At 37.3% G+C, this 26,254-nt stretch overlaps 1 protein-coding gene and 1 long non-coding RNA gene across 3 annotated transcripts in view; both read left to right on the forward strand.

Annotated features, from left to right (window-relative positions):
- The window catches only part of LOC134803823 (uncharacterized), a 178,104-nt gene that overhangs the window by 35,429 nt on the left and 116,421 nt on the right, over nt 1-26,254 (forward strand). The window lies entirely within an intron of this gene.
- The window catches only part of LOC134803790 (GTPase-activating protein CdGAPr-like), a 50,252-nt gene continuing 45,550 nt past the window's right edge, over nt 21,553-26,254 (forward strand). Inside the window, exon 1 of the mRNA XM_063776626.1 lies at nt 21,553-21,642. Within this exon, the coding sequence (XP_063632696.1) occupies nt 21,589-21,642 (54 nt within the window). The 5' untranslated portion in view covers nt 21,553-21,588. The remainder of the gene's footprint in view (nt 21,643-26,254) is intronic.

A 26,254-nucleotide genomic window follows, 5' to 3' on the forward strand; every position in this document is an offset into this window, starting at 1 on the left:
TTTAATTACTTTTTAAACAAAAAAAAAAACAAAAAAGAAAACAAAAAAAAAAATTTTTTTTGAAAATTAACTATGCCATTTAGTTCTTATAAACGTACTTAACTATACCCCGAAGTTAACGGAATTCAATAAAAACACGGTGTAGTAATTTAATAGCCGTTTATAATATTTTTACACAATTTTCAATCGTGGCTTTATGCTGGATGGGTCTGTGCCTTCACTGCCTTTGATGTCTAATAACCTGTCAAATAATGACAATATGGCGGACGAATGTTTGAAATGTCACCGTGTTTAAGAGTTTTTTCGCTTAAAAATTAGTTTTTCTTCGCAAGTGTGAAAACATTGTGTGTAACTCCGGGGGGTAAGAATATTGCAAACCCGGGTCTTTAATTCCCGAATAAAAACCTTCGTCTCTAAAATTTCACTTACCACGTTGCACAATGTACCTACTAATTCGCACGTGTATCGTCCGTTTTACAGTACATATATGGTTTAAGATATTTATTTCTCATAAGATTTTACAAATCACTTACTGAGAAAAACATAATTATTTTTACTTATATCTAGGTAAGAGGGTAGCATGCAGAACTGTTAACGACTAGGTAGGTACTCGTACTTACAATAATGCCCGTGGTAACATGCGCAGAGCAACAAACAAGTAGTAGGCCAGTTAAACCAAAACTTTAAACATTAGTTAATTAACGGTTGTGCATGCTTGATTCAATTTCTACATTAAAATATATGTAAGTAACATAAATCTTTCTAACAATTAAATTAATTATTCCTATTTTTATAATAAAGTGAAATATTTATAATTTTATATATTTGCATTAGCCGAGCCTTACAATATGTGATATTAATCATAGTATCATCGAAGTTCGGATAGTTAGGGCATTATTTATTTTGTGATAATATAATAATTATATGTTGTTTTATATCATTATGCACGACCAATGAAACACCCCCTCCTCTTGCATGTTGACGAAAATTGTAATGATGTGTGTAGTTTGGTAAATTAAGTGCTTCTGCTTCAGTTACTGATTTTATCCACGTTTCAGTTAATGCTATAATATGTACTTTCCCTATGGCTTGTATAATGCATTTTATTTCATCTAGTCTTCCCGGGTGCACCAGGCTACGCACATTCATGTATAAAATTGAGAGGGATTTCTTGTTTTTGTTTAAGTCTTCATAATTGTGAACAATTTGATAAGTTACTTCCTGGGTTCCAATGTTGAGGCTATTTGCGCTATTGCAAGTTAGTTTTTTGCTTGATATTCGACAATTTTAGGTACACCTCTCACATATTTTATGACTAGGTTTGTTTCTCCGTTGTTGACACGGGCCTGCAGCTCTTCCTTGAGAATCTTCATATGCTTTTGTTGGTATGGTGTCTTATCCGAGAAAATTTTTATTTCGCTATTTCCGATTTTTCCTCGATTCTTAAGGATTTTTTTAACAGTAGCAGCAGCATCAAAGGTGGCTTTGATTGGTCTCACCTTCCCTGGCATATATTTACCCAAGCGTGAGTTTGATATTGGGTTTGGGCAGTCAGTATCAGTCATTTTGATCAACTTTATGACTTCTTCAGTATCCGACGGTTACATATCAGAATACCGAAAATCGATTTACCTAATGTTGAATCACCTATGCTCGTTTCACCTATTTTTTAAAATACCTAATGACCAATTAACCTAAGCTCATAACACCTAATGAACGAATTACCTATTGCACGTTTCACCTACAATTGGTTTACCTAAGCTCAGAATACCTATGCTCGATTTACCTAAAGTTGAAACACCTAATACTCGAAATACCTAAAGCTAATATACCTAATACATGAAACACCTAATGTTGATATACGTAATGCACGAGCAATAATAACGGGAGTTTCTGTATGAAAATTTTCACATACTGACCCGTTTCATTGCTCTTGGGTGTACTATACCCAACTTGTACGAAAGCTTTAAATTTATTATATATATATATATATATATATATATATATATATATATATAATAAATTCCTTAATTGGTAGTCATCGCCAATTGTTAATTTAATGTTGACATGTGAATTTCTTTATTATTATTTTGGTAACACTGATAATTATATCAAAAAATAAAGGGTTTACGGTTAAATCCATGACACGGCGGTACTTATTTACCCAACGAACCCTAAAATCGGAACCCTACCTTGACCTAAATGAGCTAACTTTTAAATATAGATAGACCTTTACTGTTGTTTATATAGCCTTTAGTGGGTATGTGGTTAGCCTAAAAATATTACATGGTGTGTTTATTTAGAGTTCTGTTAATGAATTGTCTGGACAAAGAATCATAAATAGCCTAAACATATACGGAGCAAGTACCTACCTACATTTAAGAGGGGCTAGAGCAAAATTTTAGTTTTTATATCAAATTGTTACACGTTTTTACAAAGTGCCATGTTAAGTTACCGTGAGTATTTTTTACATAAGTACCTACATAGTTAGGAAAAATCAACTCAAACTATTTGTGCCCTTTTCACAGCTAGACAATGTGGTACCGTTTGCTTGAAAAAGTCACACTTTATTACACCGACATCTGTTAGTAAATAAGTACCAATATAAGCATTAGCTATGAAGCGAGGTAATAAAATTCTACCAAGCTAACAGTTGCATGTTTTCAATGTCAAGGTAGCTCTTTTATAGCCTACGTGTACTGTTTACTAACATTTGTTAATATCCACATCGTACCTACATAATGCTAAATCAGTTGGCAGCATTTACAACTCTAGAAGAACTTTGTCCTAGATACAATACAAATATTCTTTGTTAGGTACCCCCCAATAGCAAAACTCGTAAATGTGATATACAAATTAAAACATGGTAGACATCAGGCTGTCTTAACGCTAAAGAGCGATGTTAAAATTGACGACCAGTCTGGCCTAGTGGGTAGAGACCCTGCCTGTGAAGCCGATGGTCCTGGGTTCGAATCCCAGTAAGGGCATTTATTTGTGTGATGACACAGATATTTGTTCCTGAGTCATGGTTGTTTTCTATGTATTTAAGTACATATATATATTATATATATCGTTGTCTGAGTACCCACAACACAAGCCTTCTTGAGCTTACTGTGGGACTTAGTCAATCTGTGTAAGAATGTCCTATAATATTTATTTATTATTATTATTTATTATTAAAATAAATTAATACTATGTGACAATATTACACAAATCTACCACTCACAGTAAGCTCAATAAGGCTTGTGTGTGTTGTGGGTACTATAGTCTATATCTTTAGGTATTTAAATAAAAGTAAACAAACAATTTGTACATGTTCGGTTAGTTATAGCATTTATTTGTTAACCGACCAATTACAAAACCGCCTGGATCAGTCACTGAACGACCTGACTTTAACCTACATTATTTGATCGTGTAATGTTTTCATCTACCCTCAACTGGCTTAAGGATCCATTTGAGGGTTAGCCGCTCGGATATATCTGATGCCGTCTGTACCTAATAATCATGTTAGAGAAGAGCTAATCTTCATAAATACTGTAGCAATGTGTACCAAAAGAAACTGACCACCGTTCGATCTTATGCCCTTACATTAAGGTCCACTTATTGTCAGTTGTTAATCTACATAAATTTGCAATATGAACCAAAAAAAACTGACCACCGTTCGATCTTATGCCCTTACATTAAGGTCTACTTATTGTCAGTTCATATCGCTTTCAACAAACATGTTTGTTTGTGTGTTCCTGACTCCTTTATTAGCAGTTTCCCGCTGTAATTGTCATTACCAGAGCCCAGTGAATAAAGAAGACTGAGAACCCCCATACAACGTCACGAGAATAGTCAATGTTTATTTATTATTTATTTAATACTATTAATCTTGAGAGTTGAGGTCTTTCTCTAGTATCTTCATCTATTCATAGAATAGAATAGAATGAATACAATTTATTCGAAACCTGATTCCCTGATTTTCTATATACCTATCTATAATTTAACTATAGTTCTAAAACGCACTTTAAAAATTTGTAGCAAGTTTAGCACAAAACCTAAAACTATGAAAATTGGTTCTAAGAATGCGCTATTTTATTTTTGGTCGAACTTCATCGTTTACTTTTTTTTTGATAAAAATACAAAAAAAATTGACATGACACATCAATAACATGATACCTCGATTCTGGGCGCGCACAGCCACCTCGCTTACGCTCAATGAGAGTGAAAGAAAAATCTGAAGTCCCAGGACCTTAATTGTGGTTTATTACACAGCGGCCAGAAAAAAAATACGTTTAAAAGTCATAAATAACAGTAGGCGACAAATGTTATAAGTGTTAAAAATTAAAAATTCTAAAATGACACACGAGGAACGCGGTATTATATGTAGGTTACATATTTAATTACACTCACGGGTCTACTGCGGGTTACATATCAGAATACAGAAAATCGATTTACCTAATGTTGAATCACCTATGCTCGTTTCACCTCTTTTTTAAAATACCTAATGACCAATTAACCTAAGCTCATAACACCTAATGAACGAATTACCTATTGCACGTTTCACCTACAATTGGTTTACCTAAGCTCAGAATACCTATGCTCGATTTACCTAAAGTTGAAACACCTAATACTCGAAATACCTAAAGCTAATATACCTAATACACGAAACACCTAATGTTGATATACCTATTCTATTCGTAGATCGTTCGCTTTGATCTTTTGACTGTGGTTCAGGTAATCCAATTATTATTAAATTATTTTCACGTATACAACGCTCATTGATTTCTTTCATCAGATCTTCGCACGCGAGTGCCATCTGTGGTGCTGCTGATGATCCTTGCGTCGCTGATGCCCTCAAGTCTTGTACGTCTGTCTCCAATGAAACCACTCTCTGCGTTACTTCGTTAGCGCTGGTTCTAAGCTCAGCAACTTCTGTTTTAAGTTTGTCATGCTCCAAAACGAGCTGGTCCGTTTTGTGCTGAACGTTATTTATTTGGTCTTTTATTGTTGAGATGTCTGTTGCAATACTTTCCATTTTTGCGTTTTGCTTTACAGAAAAATCTTTTAGTAGGGAGCGCATTTCCTCGCGAAAATCTTTTAAATCTGTTGTTAAGTCATCATTATTATCATGGCGTTTCCTCTTGCGGGCAGCTTTGTAGTCTATAGCTGTCTCACTTTGATTTATTTTTGATAGGTCGGGCTGCGATTGCGACGAAGGAGGATTGTCTTGGTCACTCATATTGTATCACCTGTGCGTCGTCAATTAACCGTTGGTTTATGAGAACGCTCCACCGGGCTAAATTAGTTGCGCGCTGATAAGCCACTTGCGCCGGCTTACATACGAAATGAATCGACACACACTTGGCTAGCAATCTAAAACAACTTCTATGGTAATAGATTTACGTTCTAGTTCTGATCACAACAATAAATAATATTTTTAAAATAAATCGTCAACACGTCTGCACCACACGCTCTCTCACCGCACACAATCTTCTGGGCCAGAAACTTTCTGGGCCTTGGATTTGGGAATCTGACCAGACAGGTCTACGAGATTTGAGGCGCGCGTTGGGGAGGTTATCGAATGTTTTGTTAATGGGAAGCATTCCTTTTCTAGATTTCTCCCATTCCCTCGATGCGGCGTGTGTTCTGCGTATATCTGGCGGCGCAGTATCCATTAATTACGTCACACGAATTTCTAGGTTTTTTTACCCCTCCGTCCTCCTTGTCACACTTGGTCACATTTTGCAAATCCCTCCCCACCTGGTGTGACGTCACATTTTAGCCAATTTTGTTAACTCGGCATTATTTTTTGAATAAAAAAATATTATTGGTAAAAGAAATATTAGTAATTTTATAACACAAAACCAATTAGAAACGAAAATTACTTCCAAAAACTCATTATTTAACTGTACAGCGAATAAATAAATATAAATTAATTTTCGGTTACTGATGAAGTTAAAGTGACGTCACAATGTTTGTTACTCCCCCCTCCCCCATGTCACAACATGTCACATTTTCTTGACCCCTCCCTCCCCCTAAACGTGTGACGTAATTAATGGATGACCCCTTTGGCGCCATTCATTTATTACGTAAGACGATTTTTGTCAGTATTTGACCCCCTTCCACCACTATGTAAGAAAAAGTAAGATATGTTCGACCCCCCTAAATCGTCTTACGTAGGTACCAAATGAATGGCACCTTTAAGATTTAGAGAGATTCATATAACAGGTTAGGTACAATATGAAAATTATGCAAGAGAAATACGAGTAACATTAGCCCTTATGCATAGTAATTTTCGGGTTGCCGCCTACCGCACGTCACAGTCCGGTTTAGAAAGCAGACGACCAACCGGTCATGAGATACTGTACCACGCCACAGAGTAAGTAATAGTACTACCGTACAGAAAGGACACTTCCTACTAAACCGAAGTTTGACGGCGATTCAGGGTCGAATCATGATATCCCTTTTTAGGGTTCCGTACCCAAAGGGTAAAACGGGACCCTATTACTAAGACTCCGCTGTCCGTCCCTCCGTCCGTCCGTCCGTCCGTCCGTCCGTCCGTCCGTCCGTCCGTCCGTCCGTCTGTCACCAGGCTGTATAGACAGCTGAAATTTTCACAGATGATGTATTTCTATTGCCGCTATAACAACAAATACTGAAAACAGAATAAAATAAAGATTTAAGTGGGGCTCCCATACAACAAACGTGTTTTTTGACCGAAGTTAAGCAACGTCGGGCGGGATCAGTACTTGGATGGGTGACCGTTTTTATAGATAATGGTACGGAACCCTTCGTGTGCGAGTCCGACTCGCACTTGCCCGGTTTTTAACTTATGGCGGTATCCCTTTCGACTATTTAGGGATGTCAAAATTCAACCTTTTTATTACCTTGGGAAAACACATTGAAAAGGGCCTCGCAGATGTGGTTTTCGCCCGCGGTTAGATTCACGCTACGACAAGCTGTTCTTTTCTTTCTATACTCTGTCCCCCTTATTCATAAACTTTACTAAAGTTGACAAGCCGATAATAATCGTTTGTCCCTATCCGACGTATCGGTATGATGGAAAGGGACAAACGATTATTATCGGCTTGTCAACTTTAGTAAACGTTTATGAATAAGGGGATCTTTATGTATTTAAATAAAAGTAAACAAAATCTAGCCTCAAATAACTCCTTAAGCCAGTGAGGGTAGAAGAAAACATTACACGATCAAATAATGTAGGTTTAAGTCAGGTCGTTCAGTGACTGATCCAGGCGGTTTTGTAACTGGTCGGTTAACCAATAAATGTTATAACTACCCGAAAATGTACAAATTGTTTATTTACTTTTATTTAAATACGTAAAGACACAGACTGTAAGCATTTGAAATATGTTATTTTAAATTATAATACCAACAATACCCTGATATTAAGTGTAGATGGCCTGATGGCATTCGTTTTTCATTGGGAAACATTCCACCTTGGCTGACTGTCATTGTATTGTATTCATTGTCCATGTGTGAATGAGATGTTGAATGGCATGATAAGTCGGATTAGCGGGGTTTTTTTTAGCTAAAAAATTGGCAATTTGGGAAAAACTGATCACTCAAATTTTTGATTTATTTTCGATACGCTAACCCAGTGGTGGGCAAACTTTCTTGATGGGGGGCCAGAAAATTTAGGAAAATTAAGTGGAGGGCCAGAATTGTAGCCAAAATTGGTTTTGATTTGGGATAATCGTGGGCCAATGCCATATACTAATTATTTCATAGGACCGGCGGCGGGCCGGATAAAATCCATTCGCGGGCCGGAGATGGCCCGCGGGCCGTACTTTGCCCACCACTGCGCTAACCAGTACCCCTAGTGTAAATTTCATTCGATAGCGTGACGTGACGTACGTGTTTGCGTTAAGTGTCATTTTGTATGGGGATTTTGAGTTTCCAAAACGTCCCGCTTGGCGCGCTGTTCAGATTCCCATACAAAAATAGACATAACGTAAACGCGAACGCTCTTCACACTATCGAATGAAATTTACTCTAGGGCAGCGGTCAGCAACAGGCGGCCCGCGAACCTCTCTCTTGCGGCCCGCGAGCCTCCCTGGCTATTTTGTATGTAATATTGACAAACGACAATGTCTGATAAAGTCATAAATATTACCAAAGTGCGGCCCGCGTCAACTTCGTTAACTACTATGTGGCCCTTGGCTGCTAAAAGGTTGCCGACCTCTGCACTAGGGGTTCTGAAGAGTGGCGCGCATTTGCTATTGAAGCGTATCATACTAAAGGCTTTTTAGAGTGTCTAGCCAAGATGCCAATCGTTTACGCTCAGTAGCGAACGAAACAACAATCAAATGTAAACTGAAAATAAATGTCATATAGTAAGAAAATGTGACCAAGGCCTCCAGTGCCCCAGGCTGGAATCGAACCAGCGTCCTCTGCTATCGCAGCAGGTGCCTGAACCACTCGGCCACCGGGCCACAGCGGCATAGGTCGAATTTTTCCAAGTATATGCACTTCTTACTGAAGGCTTATGGCGCCCCCTAAATAAATAATTTAATTTGTTCAAATACTTCTAATAGTAACAATCAAATGTATCTGCCATTGCGAAAAATATTAAAAACGAAACTATCTGAAGATGTTATACCAATAGTAACTATGAATATAGACTTTAATGATCCGTAGGAAAGCAAATGATACGCTCAGCACGCTACCGTCACAGCGCGTAATACTCGTAATCGGTAGTGCATGGCGAATAGTTTTTAGGGTTCCGTACCCAAAGGGTAAAAACGGCGGGACCCTATTACTAAGGCTTCACTGTCCGTCTGTCTGTCCGACTGTCTGTATGTCTGTCCGTCAGTCTGTCACCACAGGCTGGCATGCTGTATCTCATGAGCCGTGATAGCTAGCCTAGCTAGGCAGTTGAAATTTTCACAGATGGTTGATGAAAGATGATGATGAGGTGATGATGATGATGATGATGACCCTACTACTAAGACTCCACTGTCTGTCTGTCCGTCTGTCTGTCACCAGGCTGTATCTCATGAACCGTGATAACTAGGCTGTTGAAATTTTCACTGATGATGTATTTCTGATGTTGCCGCTATAACAACAAATACATATTTAAGTAAGTAAGTAACACTTTATTGTCCGGAAGAGAGGAATAAGTGGGGCTCCCAGATATATCGGAGCGACCGAGGCGCTCAAAATATCTGAACAAGCACTTTAACGCCTTGATTATAGAGGCGTCTTCAGATGCTTATGGCGGCCTTGGCCGCTCCGATATATCTGATGGCGACTGTGCATAAACACCTACGGAACCCCAAAGACAATGGGCTGGCACTAGTATAAATATAAAAACACCGCGATCGACCGTGAAGACAGTTATGTCAGTACACACAAACACACATACAGTCAGCAGCAGAAGTTGCTAAGCGGGCGAGGTGTTCATAATTACCTTGACACGCTCTTACTCTCTTAACAATAAAGTCGCGTCAAGATCATTTTGAACACCTAGGCCGCTTAGCAACTTCTTGTGCTGACTGTACAAACGGAATCTATTGTCTAACATTCGCACAGTTACTTAAAAACTGCCGTGTATGAGTTATTGCCTCTTGTATAGTCGCTATCAGATATATCGGAGCGGCAGAGGTGCTCAAAAATATCTGAACACGCACTCTAATAGTGGTAACAAACTATCGCACCGCACCAAGGTCATTGTGCGACGCACCCATAAGTAAGAGCGAGAAAGCGATATCTCTTTCTCGTTCTTACTTATCGGTGCGTCGCACAATGACCTTGGTGCGGTGCGATAGTGTGTTACGGCCTTAACTCCTTGACAACGTGTTCAGATTTGACTATAGACTTGTATTCCTGACAGTTGGAAGTAGGGCTTGCAAATATTCGAAACTTTCAGGTATTCGAATATTCGACTTTTTCTGACGACATATTCGAATATTCGAATAATTATTCGAATATTATAAAAAATAAGAAAAAGAACGAGAAATCGGTTTATTATCGTTTTATTCAAAAGCTTTTTTCACATATTGCTAAAACTAATGATATTTTGCAGAAATTAACTAGATTTTATCATCCTACTATGAGATGCCCACATTTATAAAAACAAGTAAAACGCCAAAATAAGACGTACCCAAAGGGTAAAACGGGACCCTATTACTAAGACTTCGCTGTCCGTCCGTCCGTCCGTCCGTCCGTCCGTCCGTCTGTCACCAGGCTGTATCTCACGAACCGTGATAGCTAGACAGTTGAAATTTTCACAGATGATGTATTTCTGTTGCCGCTATAACAACAAATACTAAAAACAGAATAAAATAAAGATTTAAATGGGGCTCCCATACAACAAACGTGATTTTTGACCAAAGTTAAGCAACGTCGGGAGTGGTCAGTATTTGGATGGGTGACCGTTTTTTTTTTTTTGCTTTTTTTTGTTTTTTTTTTTTTTTTGCATTATGGTACGGAACCCTTCGTGCGCGAGTCCGACTCGCACTTGCCCGGTTTTTTATTATCTAATAATGTAAATCGTGCAACTTAGAGTCTGTAATTGCATGTTAGTCGTGTTAAAACAAAGTATTTAAACAAGCAACATATATTAAGTTTTAAGCGACCATAGGCTACGGTACTGGCTCACTATCGTAATGGCCTTATGTGTTTTGATAATATTATATTAATTGATGTATATAATTACAGCAATTAATAATTATACCATTGGGTAGTCACTGGACCCAATACCTAACATTTTGTAACTTATGACATGCATTACAAGTAGGGGTCTTGCAACTTATAAAACACTGATTATATATTAATGTTTAGCTATTAAACAATATATATATGGATTTAAATCATTATAGCTATTTTTAAAGTTAATTTATAAAACAACAAAAATAGAAACTTAGCAAAAAAAAAGTAATATATCATAAAAATTAAGCTCACTGGTAAGCCAGCAATTTTATAATATGATATAAATACCAAGTTATGCAGTAGATAAAAGAAGATGCGGGTTTAAACTGATAATAAGAGTACAATATTGTTAATATGATTTAACATTGAAAAAACCCAAAAAATTAAATGAATACATAAATTGCCTATTTCGGAATATAAATCATTTAAAATTATACAATAAAAATACTTGTTATATATTTATTTATATGAATAAAATGTATTTTTTATAATTTTCTAAAAATAATTTATGTAGCTAGAGCTAGCCTTATGTTCAAAAACATGTTAATTGTTAAGTTCTAAAGCCTTACAATTAAAAAAAGTTTTTGTTTTTTTAATACGTTTTTAATACATATATAAATTAGTTCCCAAATCGTCATTACCGTACATGCAGTGTGATTACCGTCTATAAAAGAGTCATTACCATACCCTGATTGTCATCACCATCTTGCGTTTTTATTTTCCGTAAGCGATAACTTCAAATATAAGCTACAAATGATTGTATAAATACCATAAATATCCTCAATATACAGCCCCCTATTACTTTACCCAGCTAGAATCGTGTTACATTAAACATTTAAAAAAAAAATTTTTTTGTATGGTGAAATTTTTGGTGATGAAATCCACCCGGCAACAAATAACCCGACCGAATTACGTAGATTGTTTTTGGTATATTGTCTGGAATGTTAAAATGTGTTTTAAATATTGTCGCATTGCGTACGTTTTGTCCCTCACGGAGGCACGCGCACACCACTTCTATAGGATGATACCTTCTATGCTAATACTACTACTACATTTTAATCCCGAAATATATAAATATACAAAAGGTATTAGATCAAGATGTCTGGCAAGCACGGGCGTAGCCAGGGGGGGGGGGTTGGGGGTTCAAACCCCCCCCGAAAAGTTCAGAATATTAACATTCATAGAATTCAAATAAGAACAGGCGTGCGGCATATTTCATTGATTACTAACTATTACCTATAGTATACGGTGGTTTGGATTTTGGATTTCTCCGCCATCGTCGATTATCGGATCGCATCAATTACTTTCTAAGATATGATAAAGGTGACATTCGGGTGGCGACTGCAGCAGCATTATTCTGTTGCAATGTTACTGCTGCAGCACTGTCAATTTTCGTGATAAAATGATGTGTCTGATTTCCATACTAAAAGTAAAAATGTAAAACTGTCTATCAAATTGCGTTTTTTATATCGATAAATTTTCGCGCTCGCTTCGCTCGCGTTTTCAATTACTTTCTAAAATATGACAAAGGTGACATTCGGGTGGCGACTGCAGCAGCATTACTCTGTTGCTACGTTACTGCTGCAGCACTGTCAATTTTCGTGATAAAATGATGTGACTGATTTCCATACTAAAAGTAAAAATGTACAACTGTCTATCAAATTGCGTTTTTTATATCGAAAAATTTTCGCGATCGCTTCGCTCGCGTTTTCAATTAAATAAATAAATAATAAATAAATAAATAAATATTAGGGGACATCTTACACAGATCAAACCTAGCCCCAAACTAAGCAAAGCTTGTACTATGGGTACTAGGCGACGATATACATACTTGTATAGATAAATACATACTTATATACATAGAAAACAACCATGACTCAGGAACAAATATTAGTGTTCATCACACAAATAAATGCCCTTACTGGGATTCGAACCCAGGACCATCGGCTTAGCAGACAGGGTCACTATCCACTAGACCAGACCGGTCGTCAATTACTTTCTAAGATATGACAAAGGTGACTTTCGGGTGGCGACTGCAGCAGCATTACTCTGTTGCTACGCTACTGCTGCAGCACTGTCAATTTTCGTGATAAAATTATGTGACTGATTTCCATACTAAAAGTAAAAATGTACAACTGTCTATCAAATTGCGTTTTTTATATCGAAAAATTTTCGCGCTCGCTTCGCTCGCGTTTTCAATTACTTTCTAAGATATGACAAAGATGACTTTCGGGTGGCCACTGCAGCAGCATTACTCTGTTGCTACGTTACTGCTGCAGCACTGTCAATTTTCGTGATAAAATTATGTGACTGATTTCCATACTAAAAAGTAAAAATGTACAACTGTCTATCAAATTGCGTTTTTATATCGAAAAATTTTGGCGCTCGCTCCGCTCGCGTTTTCAATTACATTCTAAGATATGGCGACTACAGCAGCATTAGGTACTCTGTTGCAAAGTTACTGCTACGGCACTGTCAATTTTCGTGATAAAATGATATGACTGATTTCCATTCTCAGCTGTAATGCGGCAATGAACGTCACTCAATTTACCAAAAAAATTCAATGTAATCTTGATGACCCTAGGGAGAGGGGGCACCATGGTCTAGAAATGCTTAGAGCATCAAAATATCTTAATCCGGCACTGGTCGTTTCCGGAGTCAAACGATTTGGGACTCGCATTTTATACACATTTCCATGCCTTCCCGAAAAAAATCGAATCATTCGCGAAAGTCTCGCAACGCATTGAGGTCACAAACGGCACGCGCTCTTCCCCAGGAGTCTGAAGAAGACCACGGTGAGTGGCGCTCTAGCCAGGCAGGCCGCTTCGCTTTCGCTCGCGTGCGTATACCTTACTGTATCGTCCGATATACACCTACTCTGTCGTTAAAATCACGTGTAAAATTATAATAAGGGCGAAAAAAACTATTGATTTTGGAGTGTAGTTTTATTTAGTGGTACCTAAAATATTTTATCTGGTCTACTGTCCTCTAGCATATCCATCTGTCAACTTTACTTCAAGTTCCGCCTCCAGGGGAGAGGGAGAGAAATTAGGATTAGAAATTAGCCGCTTACTGACACAGACAGAATTCCACGCGGGCGGAACCGCGGGCACAGCTAGTCTCTAATATTTTTCTTGTGTAAATATTTTATGTACTTTTAGTCGTTTTATTTTCTTGAACCCCCCCCCTGATATTAAAACCTGGCTACGCCCGTGCTGGCAAGTCATACCATATCATACTGCAAAAACCGGGCAAGTGCGAGTCGGACTCGCGCACGAAGGGTTCCGTACCATAATGAAAAAAAACGGGAAAAAAATGCAAAAAAAAACGGTCACCCATCCAAGTACTGACCACGCCCGACGTTGCTTAACTTTGGTCAAAATCACGTTTGTTGTATGGGAGCCCCATTTAAATCTTTATTTTATTCTGTTTTTAGTATTTGTTGTTATAGCGGCAACAGAAATACATCATCTGTGAAAATTTCAACTGTCTAGCTATCACGGTTCGTAAGATACAGCCTGGTGACAGACAGACGGACGAACGGACGGACGGACGGATGGACGGACGGACGGACGGACGGACAGCGAAGTCTTAGTAATAGGGTCCCGTTTTACCTTTTGGGTACGGAACCCTAAAAATGTGCCTTTCCAATAATCACAGTTATACATAAATAACTTAAGTAGGTACATAACGGACCATATAACTGCGAGACTATTAACGTTTTTTGTATCCATCACGTTATAAGTTATACGCCTTATCTCATCGTCCATTTAAACCATTCGTGAATCTTATTCCAAAAGCATAAGGTCTAATAATGGTAATTTTGGATTGTTGTTGTTAGTACCTAATATATGATGACTGTTGCTTCATTAAGTATTACGTAAGTACTCGGTGAGCATTCGTCTTTAGGGGTCCGTTTAAGTTTAGAAAGATTGAAAGTCTGAAAAATCTTCAAAATAATGCATTAGGCTGCGTTTCAACCAATGTGCGAATTCTCGAATTGAATGTCCTCGAATAAACCAATAGAATTACTTAATTTACCTGTCCTTACTCTTCTATTGGTTCTTAACAAACACACTCCTCGCTACGCATCCTCGCACATCTCTGGTGGAAACGCCTCTTTAGGACAGGTGCAGCACACAATCACAGTGTACTTATTTTTTCAACTCTTAGATCTAGAAAATGAATGTTTAGATTGTAGTATTGAATAACTCTTTCGATTTCAGAGTCGGCTGTTGGCCCTTCAGTCAGATTTGTCCAATATGATGAATTATAAGAACTCCCTTTGTAATTCAAGTTGTTATAAGTATTGAAATTAATTTTAAATTATAGTTTATTAAAATCAGGTTGTATAATACGAGTTGGTATAGCAATTAGCCTTATAATAATTAGGACATAGTATTTTTGTCTGTAAAGTTTGACTCAATTATTTTTTTCAAGATTTACTTTTTATTTAATATCAAATTACAATTAATTATTAATTGCTGCCATAAAATTAAAAACGATATAAAATTTAATTAAAAATTAAAACTATTAAATCAATATTATTCATTACATATATTAATCCATTTCGCTCTTGACCGTTATTATACATGATTATATCTTTGCGTGTGTGTTTATTAGCTTACACATTTATTAAGTAGCTAGTGGCAATTTTTAGGGTTCCGTACCCAAAGGGTAAAACGGGACCCTATTACTAAGACTCCGTTGTCCGTCCGTCCGTCTGTCACCAGGCTGTATCTCACGAACCGTGATAGCTAGATTTATTTATTTAAATTTTCACAGATGATGTATTTTCTGTTGCCGCTATAACAACAAATACTAAAAACAGAATAAAATAAAGATTTAAGTGGGGCTCCCATACAACAAACGTGATTTTTGACCGAAGTTAAGCAACGTCGGGCGGGGTCAGTACTTGGATGGGTGACCGATTTTTTTTTGCTTTTTTTTTTATATGGTACGGAACCCTTCGTGCGCGAGTCCGACTCGCACTTGCCCGATTTTTATGAATCATTCTCAAGTCAAGTAGTAATTCGTCATTGGTATTCTTAGTTCGCGATAATGACTCGAACAGATTTAATCGTTTATTCATAAGCCTGTTGTACACGTGGCTTAGGAATGTTGATTAACCTAGTGGACTATATAGTAGATTGTACAACAAGGGCATAAAGTGACCCATTTTTATCCGAGGCAATTTTTTGGTCTGAGCGAAGCGAAGACCAAAATAGCAGACGAGGGTAAAAATGGACATTTATGCCCTTGTTGTAAACTCTGCTTTTCACTTCGATTGCGAGGAAAATATACAAAAAATCAAATATTTTAGGTTATTTTAACGTATTTATTCAAAATCAAGACTAAAGAAAATTGTTCTTGGGCCGGTCGGAGGCGCGGGGCGCGCCGATCGGGAGAGCGCCGGTCGGGGGCGCGCCGGCAGGGCTGGCAGTTTGTATGGCAGAATTTGGACTTTATTGCTAAGTCAATAAGGGTCGTAATAGATGATTTTACTTTATGCTCTAGAGCATAAAATGCGATTTTATGTCGTCTACGCACGACATAAAGGTGCACTTTTTGAGCATGAGAAGTGAAAATCATTAAAATGACCCGTCTGATTTTTTTTTTATTCTTAATTTTTATAGAGGCTTACACTCGTGGTGACGATGCCTGTCTCGTAGGAGAGTTCACGTCATGCCGAATTGTCAAGTCATGCCGTTTTGGCAGCCTCTTAGCCTAAAGTCGGTAGTGACCCTGCCTACGAAGTAGAAGGTCCCGGGTTCGAATCCTGGGTAAATCTTTATCACTTTTTTTTTATGATTCTCATATGATTAAATCCATGGCTAAATTAATATCAGTTTGTGGCGAAAAATTCGGGACATCAGGGCACTCAGGGCGCCCTTTCGGCAAACCGCAGTGTCCGCAGTGTCGTATTGGCAAAATTGACGAGTTTAAAAAAAAAATAAAAAGTTTTTTTTTTCATTTCATGACCACGGATTCTAGTTCTTCAGTCTTAATTATACAATGACACTTTTATTTCAATCATTAGGGTTACCAGTGACAAATTTCAAAAGTCCCGATTCTTCAACGTAATTAGGTACTGTCATACAGTCTGACTAAGAATTTAAAATAAAACTTTATAAATAACGTAACGTTTCACGTACTTAATTAAATGAATAATATTTATTTAATGGATGCTATGTTTGTTATTTATCTATTTTAAACTGATTGCCTCTCTAACCGTTATCGAACAGTTATATCTACACGATCAGTGAGTACAATGACAACGTCATTTTGGCAGCTGACTCATGCGGATTGCGGTGACTTGTCATAATCACAACTTTTTTTTATCGTTTTGTTAAAAAAAATAGAAACCTAAGCTAACGGTTCATTATTTGCTATTAATCACAAGTTTACAGATAGGTACAATTTTATTTCAAAGTGAAATACCTATGTATCATATGCATGTAGTTTTTGAATGTCTTGCGTGTTTTTCATGCAAACTTCAATATAAAAAAAATGAAAAAATGCTGATTGTAACCTCAACTTACAGTAAGCGCGATAATACCTAAATTGATTGTTTTAACTAACATTTTCATTACAGAAAAAATCTAATTATCCTTGAAATACTCTATCAAAGCCGCAGGGGAATACCTCAGCAAGCGTTTATAGAAACCGCCAACAGTGACCGCTTACCGCCAAACGGGCAGTACACTTCCTCGCAACGCATTAGTAAAAAAAATCCTCCCGTGGTTGCGTCACACTTGGTCACACACACAGCATGGGCGGCAGATGGCGTACGTGTTTTGTTTTGTTTTTGCCGTGTCCTGTTGTTTTAGGATTTATGTTAGGTAGGTATTAAGCGACACAATTGACTGACCGTTGGTAGACTTTATGTAGTTGTAATAAGATTTATGTATAAGTACTTAGACAGTATTGTTTTTATCGAAAATAGCTTTTTATATTTACATGATTTTAATGTGCATTCACGTGTGTAGGTACATCTTTTATAGATCAGGAAATGCCCAATCGTTGATGACTCTAATAGTTACGTAAAATAATATCAATTACTCATCATAACTTACGAAATCTGCAGCAAATATAACAAATTTCATCTACTTCACCATTTCAATAAACTATGTAATAAAATTGTATAACTAGCAACTAGCATACTCCCGAAACGAAGTGTAAACATTAAACTTTGCATAATATCAATCGATGACAGATATGTATTACTTCCTTATTACTATACAGTCGATTCATACGAATTGCAACCTTAATACAGGACGATAAGATCAACTACAGTACTCTAATAAACTTGGTAATAAAACTTTTTCTAAACGGAAATTGACGGGATCTCAGTACTGATGTCTACTCATGTTTGTTGTGCAAATTTGTGCCTTATGTAAACAACTAAAAGTCTGTTTAACAAAATCGCATTTGAATTAAAAGAGCTTGCGTGAGTAATCCGTCAATTGGAACTGGATTAGAATCGCAAAGTTATCTTCGACAAAGGCAGTGGCGCTAGTGTCGCGTCAAGTAGCATTATAGGATTAGTTCCAGTTTTTTGCCGCAGACTTCAATTATCTATGTATACAGTGTGCTGTTCTCATGAGATAATGTTGCTAGACTTGCTAGGAATAAACTATGTATAATACACGATGATTTTAAATCGGTGATCAGGAACATTTTTTTCTAACTCGGTAATTGATGTAGATCACGTTAAAGTCGTAATTAAATGGAAACAAACTTGATTTTTTTATCATAATTTTAATTTTGAGACCAATTTTATCCTAAAATCTTTGTCACTCTACAAATCGGTATATATCGTTATAGCCTCTTTACAAACTTAATGGCAATTGATGATTTATGATATGAGTAATAACTTGTCATTGTCATTGTCATATGCATAAACAAAGTCATAGATATCCGTCAAATTCCCCGCCATATCAATGGCACTTGACGTATCGTAGTTACTTCATATAGGATAACCATGTATTTAGTGGTTATTAGTTTTAATTATGTTTTAACTTTTAATTAATGAAACAATGAGAAATTTGCGTGATACTTAGCCTAATAATTTTAATTTGGGCTAGATATTAATATTTTTCTACTCCTGATCCCCGATTAAAAATCATCGTATATATACTGAAACATACCCAACTTGTCAGTAGAAAAGGCGCGAATTTCCATATTTCTACGGGAGTTCAACCCTTCGCGCCTACATTTTTTAACTTTGCCGCCTTTTTCTGCTTAGAAGTCGCTGTGCCAGAGCATAGTATTCGTAGGAATAAATGAGCATAAACGCACAAAAATAAGCTCAGATGGCGTTTTAATAGTACAAAAAAATGTAAGCCCTGTTTTTTTATCAATGTTACACATTTTTAACATGTTTTGCGAATTTATTTAATAAAAGAAATAATATAATCAAAGAAACGAGTGGCGCGGAAGATAATAATAATAATTATATATGTATACAGTGCGTATAATTATATATGCGTATAGTACGTCGGTTCCTCACTCTGCGGCCCTGACCACCGGCAGCTTGGGCCAAGCCCCGCTGCCGGCGGCACCCTAGGTTAGGTTTTTTATAATGTGTTTATATGTATTTTTTATTGTTTTGTAAGTATTTTTATATTTTACTTTTATATTCATATTATAACAAACCTAAGTTAAGACGAAAAATAAATAAAGAAAATAATAATTATATCATAGATAGACTTAATTTGGGTTCCATTTGGAACTATTATTTATTATAATCTGTGGATTTTTAACCTCATTAGGTTAGGTTAGGTTAGTTAATTAATATTCTTGAATCGGTCGATCAAATGCCGACATGTATCGCAAATCAGTGACGTTCGTAGAGGCCATTATTGTACACATTTATGGAAGATGAATGCTCTATGTTATTTAATCATTTTTTTGTTTTCTTGCTAAGCAATGTTTGATTCGGTGCGTCATTGCCCCAATTATATTTTTTATCGTTGTGTCGACAATGACTAACACGGGTTTTATTGCTAGAGGAAGTCGATGTTTTGTATACGAACTAATGCTTCTATCGGAACTAGTTTAAAAACATTAAATGTTATTCAATCTACATTTAACACGTTTGTTATTGTCACTTATAAATCGTTAATATACCTAATAGAAACGCGCGTATGTTACAGAATAGAAGTTTACGCATGAATAAAAAACATTGCTAATCTAGTACAAAAAATCATACCTATAGTTTAGTTTGGTAATAACAAAGACATATGTAACTTCGTATAAGACGAATAAAGTCTAAGGAAAAAACGTGCCTCGGAATTCAAGTAAAAGTCATTCTCGAATAGATGCCGCACACACCTTTAGCCTATCCTCGGCTAGATGGCGTGACGACACCGTTTCATATTTAACAATTTTAACACATAGATATCAGTGAATGAACATGGATCAAAATGATATAAAAATAATAAAATCATTTATCCATATATATACATTTTTTGATAACTTTATACGTTTTCATTTTGAGTTTTAGTCGTGTGTCGATAGATGGCAGTAAATTTACAGTGACTACAAAATTTACAATGACAGGACCCCTCTATACTATCTATTCTTTTTGGTAATAATTAGTGTAACTATAACTAGTGAACTTTTATTTTTGTTACAATAAGCTTTTTATTTTACTTACCTACTCCTAATTTCACCTAGGCGCAAATAAAATAATAGCCAGTAAAATACCTTGATGTATCGGGTATGTATTTATGTAACTCTTGCTTGGCCAACCCTTTTTTTTGTAAAAATTCTGTAGGAATTAGGTGAGGTGATCTACCTTTCACGTTTTTTTAAAACTTGCAGTCTTATACAGTGAAGGAAATTACTGACCACAATTTTATTACCAAACACGGCTGAAAACAAGGTTTTACAGTTTATAATTTATACCATAACTAGCTTCTGCCCGCGACTTCTTCAGCGTGGAATGATTATGACGATGATTGATAAAAACCTACCTACGTCCTTCCCTGGGCTTCAAACTATTTTCATACTAAATTTCATCTAAATCGATTCACCTGCTGGTATTTTAAACGTCAAACTTCTATGAAATTATGACGTGTAAATAACACTTGCACTGCGTGGGCTATCAAAATCGCTGCAGACATTTCTTGGTCTAACTCTAGGCTGGTTCAAGCGTGAAGATGCAACAGACAGACAGAGTTACTTTAATATTAGTAGGAAAAATATACGAAACTTAAAAGAAGTAAGCAATTTAAATTACCCCACTGCGGGGTAAATTCTCCGCGTCGACAACACTGCGATCGACCGCAGTGCGCGGGGCGGGAGGCAGGGCGCTGTCAAATCGAATTATACTCCTTGATTTGCAATTATGCGTTTATTTTACGAGAAAACGCTTAAAAAACGAAAAAATTGCGTCGCTTAATTAATATTACTGTTAATTACCCGCGACGGTCGCCGCAGAAGCGTGAGAAGTGCAATGTTTGGTGTTAAAATATGTGCCGTGTATAAACTCTGGTTTCTATTTTTGTTTTGTAGCCCAGTATAACGTTAAATAAATGTTTTTTGTGCCGAAATGATCTTTCGTAAGCGTTTTTAAGCATTTAAAACAGTTGGAAACTGTTCCGTGCGCTTACCGAAGCATAAATAAAACGAGAACGTCGATCAAGCTTTTGATTTATGCCGTGCCAACTTGAAGTACAAAATTGTCCTACTTTAGTGCCAAAAATAGTGAAAATAAACACAACCCAACTTCGAAATCAGTGTAAACGTGAACGTGGCTGTGACTCTCGCATTAAGGCTTCCATAGACTATTTTTTTACTTCAATCCACACATTGAAAATTAAAAAAAAAAACATTAAAAAGTGAATATAGCGCGAATACAAGACCAGAGTCTTTACGTGTAGATAAATATTAAAGTGAACAGATTTTAAATATGATCTGGAGGATATGAGGCGAGTGTTCGGGGTTTGCTCGGAGAGCTGGTACCTGTGCGGACAGAATGTGAGCCGTAGCTGTTGGTGTTGCTTGTATGTTGTATTTTCTACTCCCTTGTTTTTTTTATGTCCATTAATATTCCACAGATCATACACAAATTTTACTAATGTCAATGTAATACTAAGAAGGCCCAATGGCACCATCTCACTAACAAGCTTCCTGAGGGCCTACCAAGTAACACGTTCTACATGTTGCCTCTCTGTCGCACTTGTAACTTCGTACGTAATTGTGACAGGGAGGCAACACGTCGAATGTGGTTTGTTTCCTGTCTGCGTCTTAGAGATGTATGTGTGAGCATTTTCCAAATAAAATGTACATTTCATTCATGTCTTCAAAATATTGACTTCTTGGGCTCATTTTACTCAGAATCATTTGTACGCTCTTGTAGTATCAGAAATATTTTTTCATACAAAATTTTGGGACACATTTTCTCATGTAAAGCCGCGTATCCCTTAGAGGCAGCCTCGGGTCGAGCGGCTGCCTCGCCCCGAGGCCGCGCAAGTGGAGACGGTTGCTCAACCTGAGGCTCGCCGCGACACGAAGCAAATTCGTGGCTGCGAGCCGAGCCATATTTTTTCGGTTTTTTTACCGTGCTCAAAGGAGCCTCAGTCCGAGCCGTGCATTTGATGGAGACGATCGACGCGTTTTGGCTGCTCGACCCGAGGCTGCCTCTAATGGATACGCGGCTTAAGAATGTACAAATGATTCTGAGTAAAATGAGCCCAAGAAGTCAATATTTTGAAGACATGAATGAAATGTAATTTTTTTTTTGGAAAACGCTCGTGTACAAATACGAGAATTCTTACACTGTGATGATCTTATCAACCACAATTTTTATAAGCTGGTCTTCTCCTCGTTATTACCTCACCTTATTCTCTTTTTTTTAATACCATTTTTTATTGCAAATAATGAATATTTCAATGATAAAGTCAGATTATGTGTATAGTCAATGTAAAGCTCCTGATTTATTTTTGAAATCTTATAAGGGCCACTTGCACCATTCCACTAAATCGGGGTTAACCGGTTAAACCTGGAGTTACTATGGTTACCAGTACAATTTGACATTGAGTTAACGGTTTAACTGCTTAACCCCGGGTTAGTGGGACGGTGCAAGTGGCGCTAAGTGTTTCCCCTTAACTTAGTTCCATCACCCACATTGTTATCTGTCCATCGGTGGACCTTATTACAAAAGGCATAACGTCCACCGATGGACAGTTAGAGTGTCGCTGTTTGTCTATGTTTGCTTGAAGACTAAAAGGTATTTTTTTTTTTTTTTGCATGTTTCAGTCTAGTGACTTGTAAATACAGCCAGTTTGGTGGTTTGTGCTGTTGTACAATCTTTGTCTATACTCTGTATCTTTAGGTATTTAAATAAAAGTAAACAAACAATTTGTACACTTGCACCATTCCACTAAACCGGGATTAATCGGTTAAACCTGGAGTTACTATGGTTACCAGTACAATTTGACACTAGGTTCACGGTTTAACTGATTAACCCTGGGTTAGTGGGATGGTACAAGTAGGCCTAATAACAGAATATCATTGCAAGTTACAGTAAACTTAAAAACAAACAAGGCAAATATACAAATAATTGTTGTTTAGTATGATAACTATGTTACAACGATGTTGACGAGTCCCTACAATTAATTACTATGATTAGTTTTCCTTATTCGTCACTGTCATTTGTTATTTCTTCCTCTCGTTGTCCCGGCATTTTGCCACGGCTCATGGGAGCCTGGGATCCGCTTGGCAACTAATCCCAAGAATTGGCGTAGGCACTAGTTTTCACGAAAGCGACTGCCATCTGACCTTCCAACCCAGAGGTTAAGGCGTTATTGGGATTAGTCCGGTTTCCTCACGATGTTTTCCTTCACCGAAAAGCAACTGGTAAATATCAAATGATATTTCGTACATAAGTTATGAAAAACTAATTGGTACAGTCAACAACAGAGCTATGAATACAGGCAAAGTGCCAAAAATATGTATACACGACCTTAATGTACAGGCAATAAAGTACTGTATACATATTTTTGACACTTTGCCTGTATTCATAGCTCTGTTGTTGACTGTACGAGCCGGGGTTTGAACCCGCGACCTCCAGTTTGAAAATCGCACGCTCTTACCGCTAGGCCACCAGCGCTTGTTATTTCTTGTTAACGTAAAGGATAATATACACAAGATGTGTGAGAAAGGGCCGGTACATACGAACTGCAACTTAACTGCACGCCGATGTTGCAGTTGGCGTGCAGTTCCCATACAAATTGCAGGCGGGTTGCAGTCCGTCTGTGCTGTATGGAATTGTATGTGCGTTGCTTACGTTGCGTGCCCTGTGCATTTAGTTATGTGTAACAATGTGACATCTGTTAAGAAATTCCATATATTACAACGAGCTTATGAGCATGCATACCTTAGGTATGATAGTTTTCATAAGTATCTGATGTGTTTCGGCCATGTTTTCCCAAGTATTTCTGTTTCATCCCTTTCCTTCATCTCTCAAACGAAAGTGAAGCAGATATAAATACCTATGTTGTGTAACTCATGATTTCTATGTGAAAACCAAAGTTTATGCGATTATGTGTCCATTCTACTATAATCATACAGCCTAAAATCGCTTGCTTAGAAACTAGCTTTCTGGTCATCTAACCGTATTCCATACGATTGACTCGTATACATATTAACATACACATACATTAACATACGACCGTCGCCCGCCCACTACAGTGTTAAGGTCATATATAATACCTTTATTGCCGTTTGTTACGATGAATTTGGCCTTAGGATCCTCTTGAGAACTGGACTTATTAAATTTATTAGGTGACTTGTCGCTATTTTAGGAATAGGTAATTTAAAACCAACATTTAGTAGTAAATATTTTACTACGATGGGAAAACCGGTATTAAAGGTATGAATCAAATATAATATGTAGAAATGGAAAAGATTACAGTCGCCTGCAATAATATGTTACTCTTCGAAGGCTGCAAAAATATGTGACTCGCTCTTATGGCTCTACAAATAAGATCGTGTCAGATATTTTTGCGGCCTTCGTTGTGTAACATATTATTGCAGGTGACTGTACAAGCACAGAATAAGTTTATACAGAATGGTCACGCTCCACCCTTAGAGCATTTAGTAACTGGAGACGTCATGGCTGTCATTTTCTGTACAAAACAGTCTATACAAAAGTTTGCACAATTGTGCAAGGTTTTCGGCAGAGGGGTAAGCTCTTAAAGGCGACTCTAGTTATTAAATGCTCTAAGCGCTCCACCCCGTCCCGAATGGAATTACTTCACCCCGCGGGGATTGACAGACTCAGTTTGATTAGGAATGCGATTGCGATGACGGAACGTGCATAAAGGCAAAGAGAATTTGAAATAGAGAGTTACTGTCATGGTAAATTATGTAGCTACAATACATTTACTGCCATCTTTAGACAGAAGATTAAAACTGTTAGAACGCCATTTGACTTTGATCATTATTCTTTCACTGATATGTGTTAACTTGTTAAATATTAATATGAAAACCATCTACTCGAGAGTAGGCTGAAGGTTATGGCGCCATCGCTCGAAAAGATTGCACCATACCTTTGGCCTATAGTCGAATATATGGCGTTAATATTAATATTTAATAAGTTAACACATATCAGTAAAAGAATGTGGATCAAAGTCAAATGGCGTTCTAACAGTTTTATGTTCTGTCGAAAGATGGCAGTAAATTTACAGTGGCTACATAATTTACTATGACAATCCGTCTCTATACACTATTCTCTTTGATAAAGGTATCCGTCCGCCCTGTGACAGTGCGTAAAGGGGCCCACCGATTAACAGTCCGCCGGACGGTATCGACCTGTCAGTTGTTCGGAACTGTCAAAATTTTGTTCTAACTGACAGGCCGATACCGTCCGGCGGACTGTTAATCCGTGGGCCCCTTAAATACCTCAGTAGTATTAATCGTACGCAAAACATCTGGTAAATAATTAATTCAACAATGCATGATTCATTCGTCGTCGGTTGACGCGCGCCTCATAGTAATTACGAGCTAATTCTAATGCTGTATAGAAATTAACCCGACTGGGTACATCCGCGAGACGTGGTAGACATTGCGTCGCTGTGGAATCAGTAAAACTTTTATTACATACCTATTTATTAGCTACTAATTCGGTTCTTAACAAAACACATACGAGCCGCGATGCATATGTTTTCGTCTAGTCAGACCATTTTTTGAGGTTCTCGCGCTTGTACAAAAATGTTTTAGTTTAAATATCACTAATATTTAATGCTTATACGGTAACATTCTATAATAACTATCATAACGAGGTCTTTGGCTAACAGAGCCACTAGTTTTAAATTGTATGATTATGATTATTCACCCTACGTGCCGTTGCTGGGTACAGCTTCCTTTCTTACGAGTACATGAGGGCTTCCCCATGCCAAGGGTTTGTGGCACGACGCCACATTGGCTCGAGCACACCTGGTTTCGCTGGACGCTTCATACGTCGTCGCTGACCCCTCCGCTCAAAGGAGGGCTGATGCGGTGTCTCCTCTAGCTGTCACTGTTGACGTCGTGCCACAATAATCTAACAGATGGCGTTAGGGAGGTAGAACGCAATTTGGTAGAAACC

The sequence above is a fragment of the Cydia splendana genome, chromosome 27 (assembly GCF_910591565.1).
Source record: "Cydia splendana chromosome 27, ilCydSple1.2, whole genome shotgun sequence".
Lineage (NCBI taxonomy): Eukaryota > Metazoa > Arthropoda > Insecta > Lepidoptera > Tortricidae > Cydia > Cydia splendana.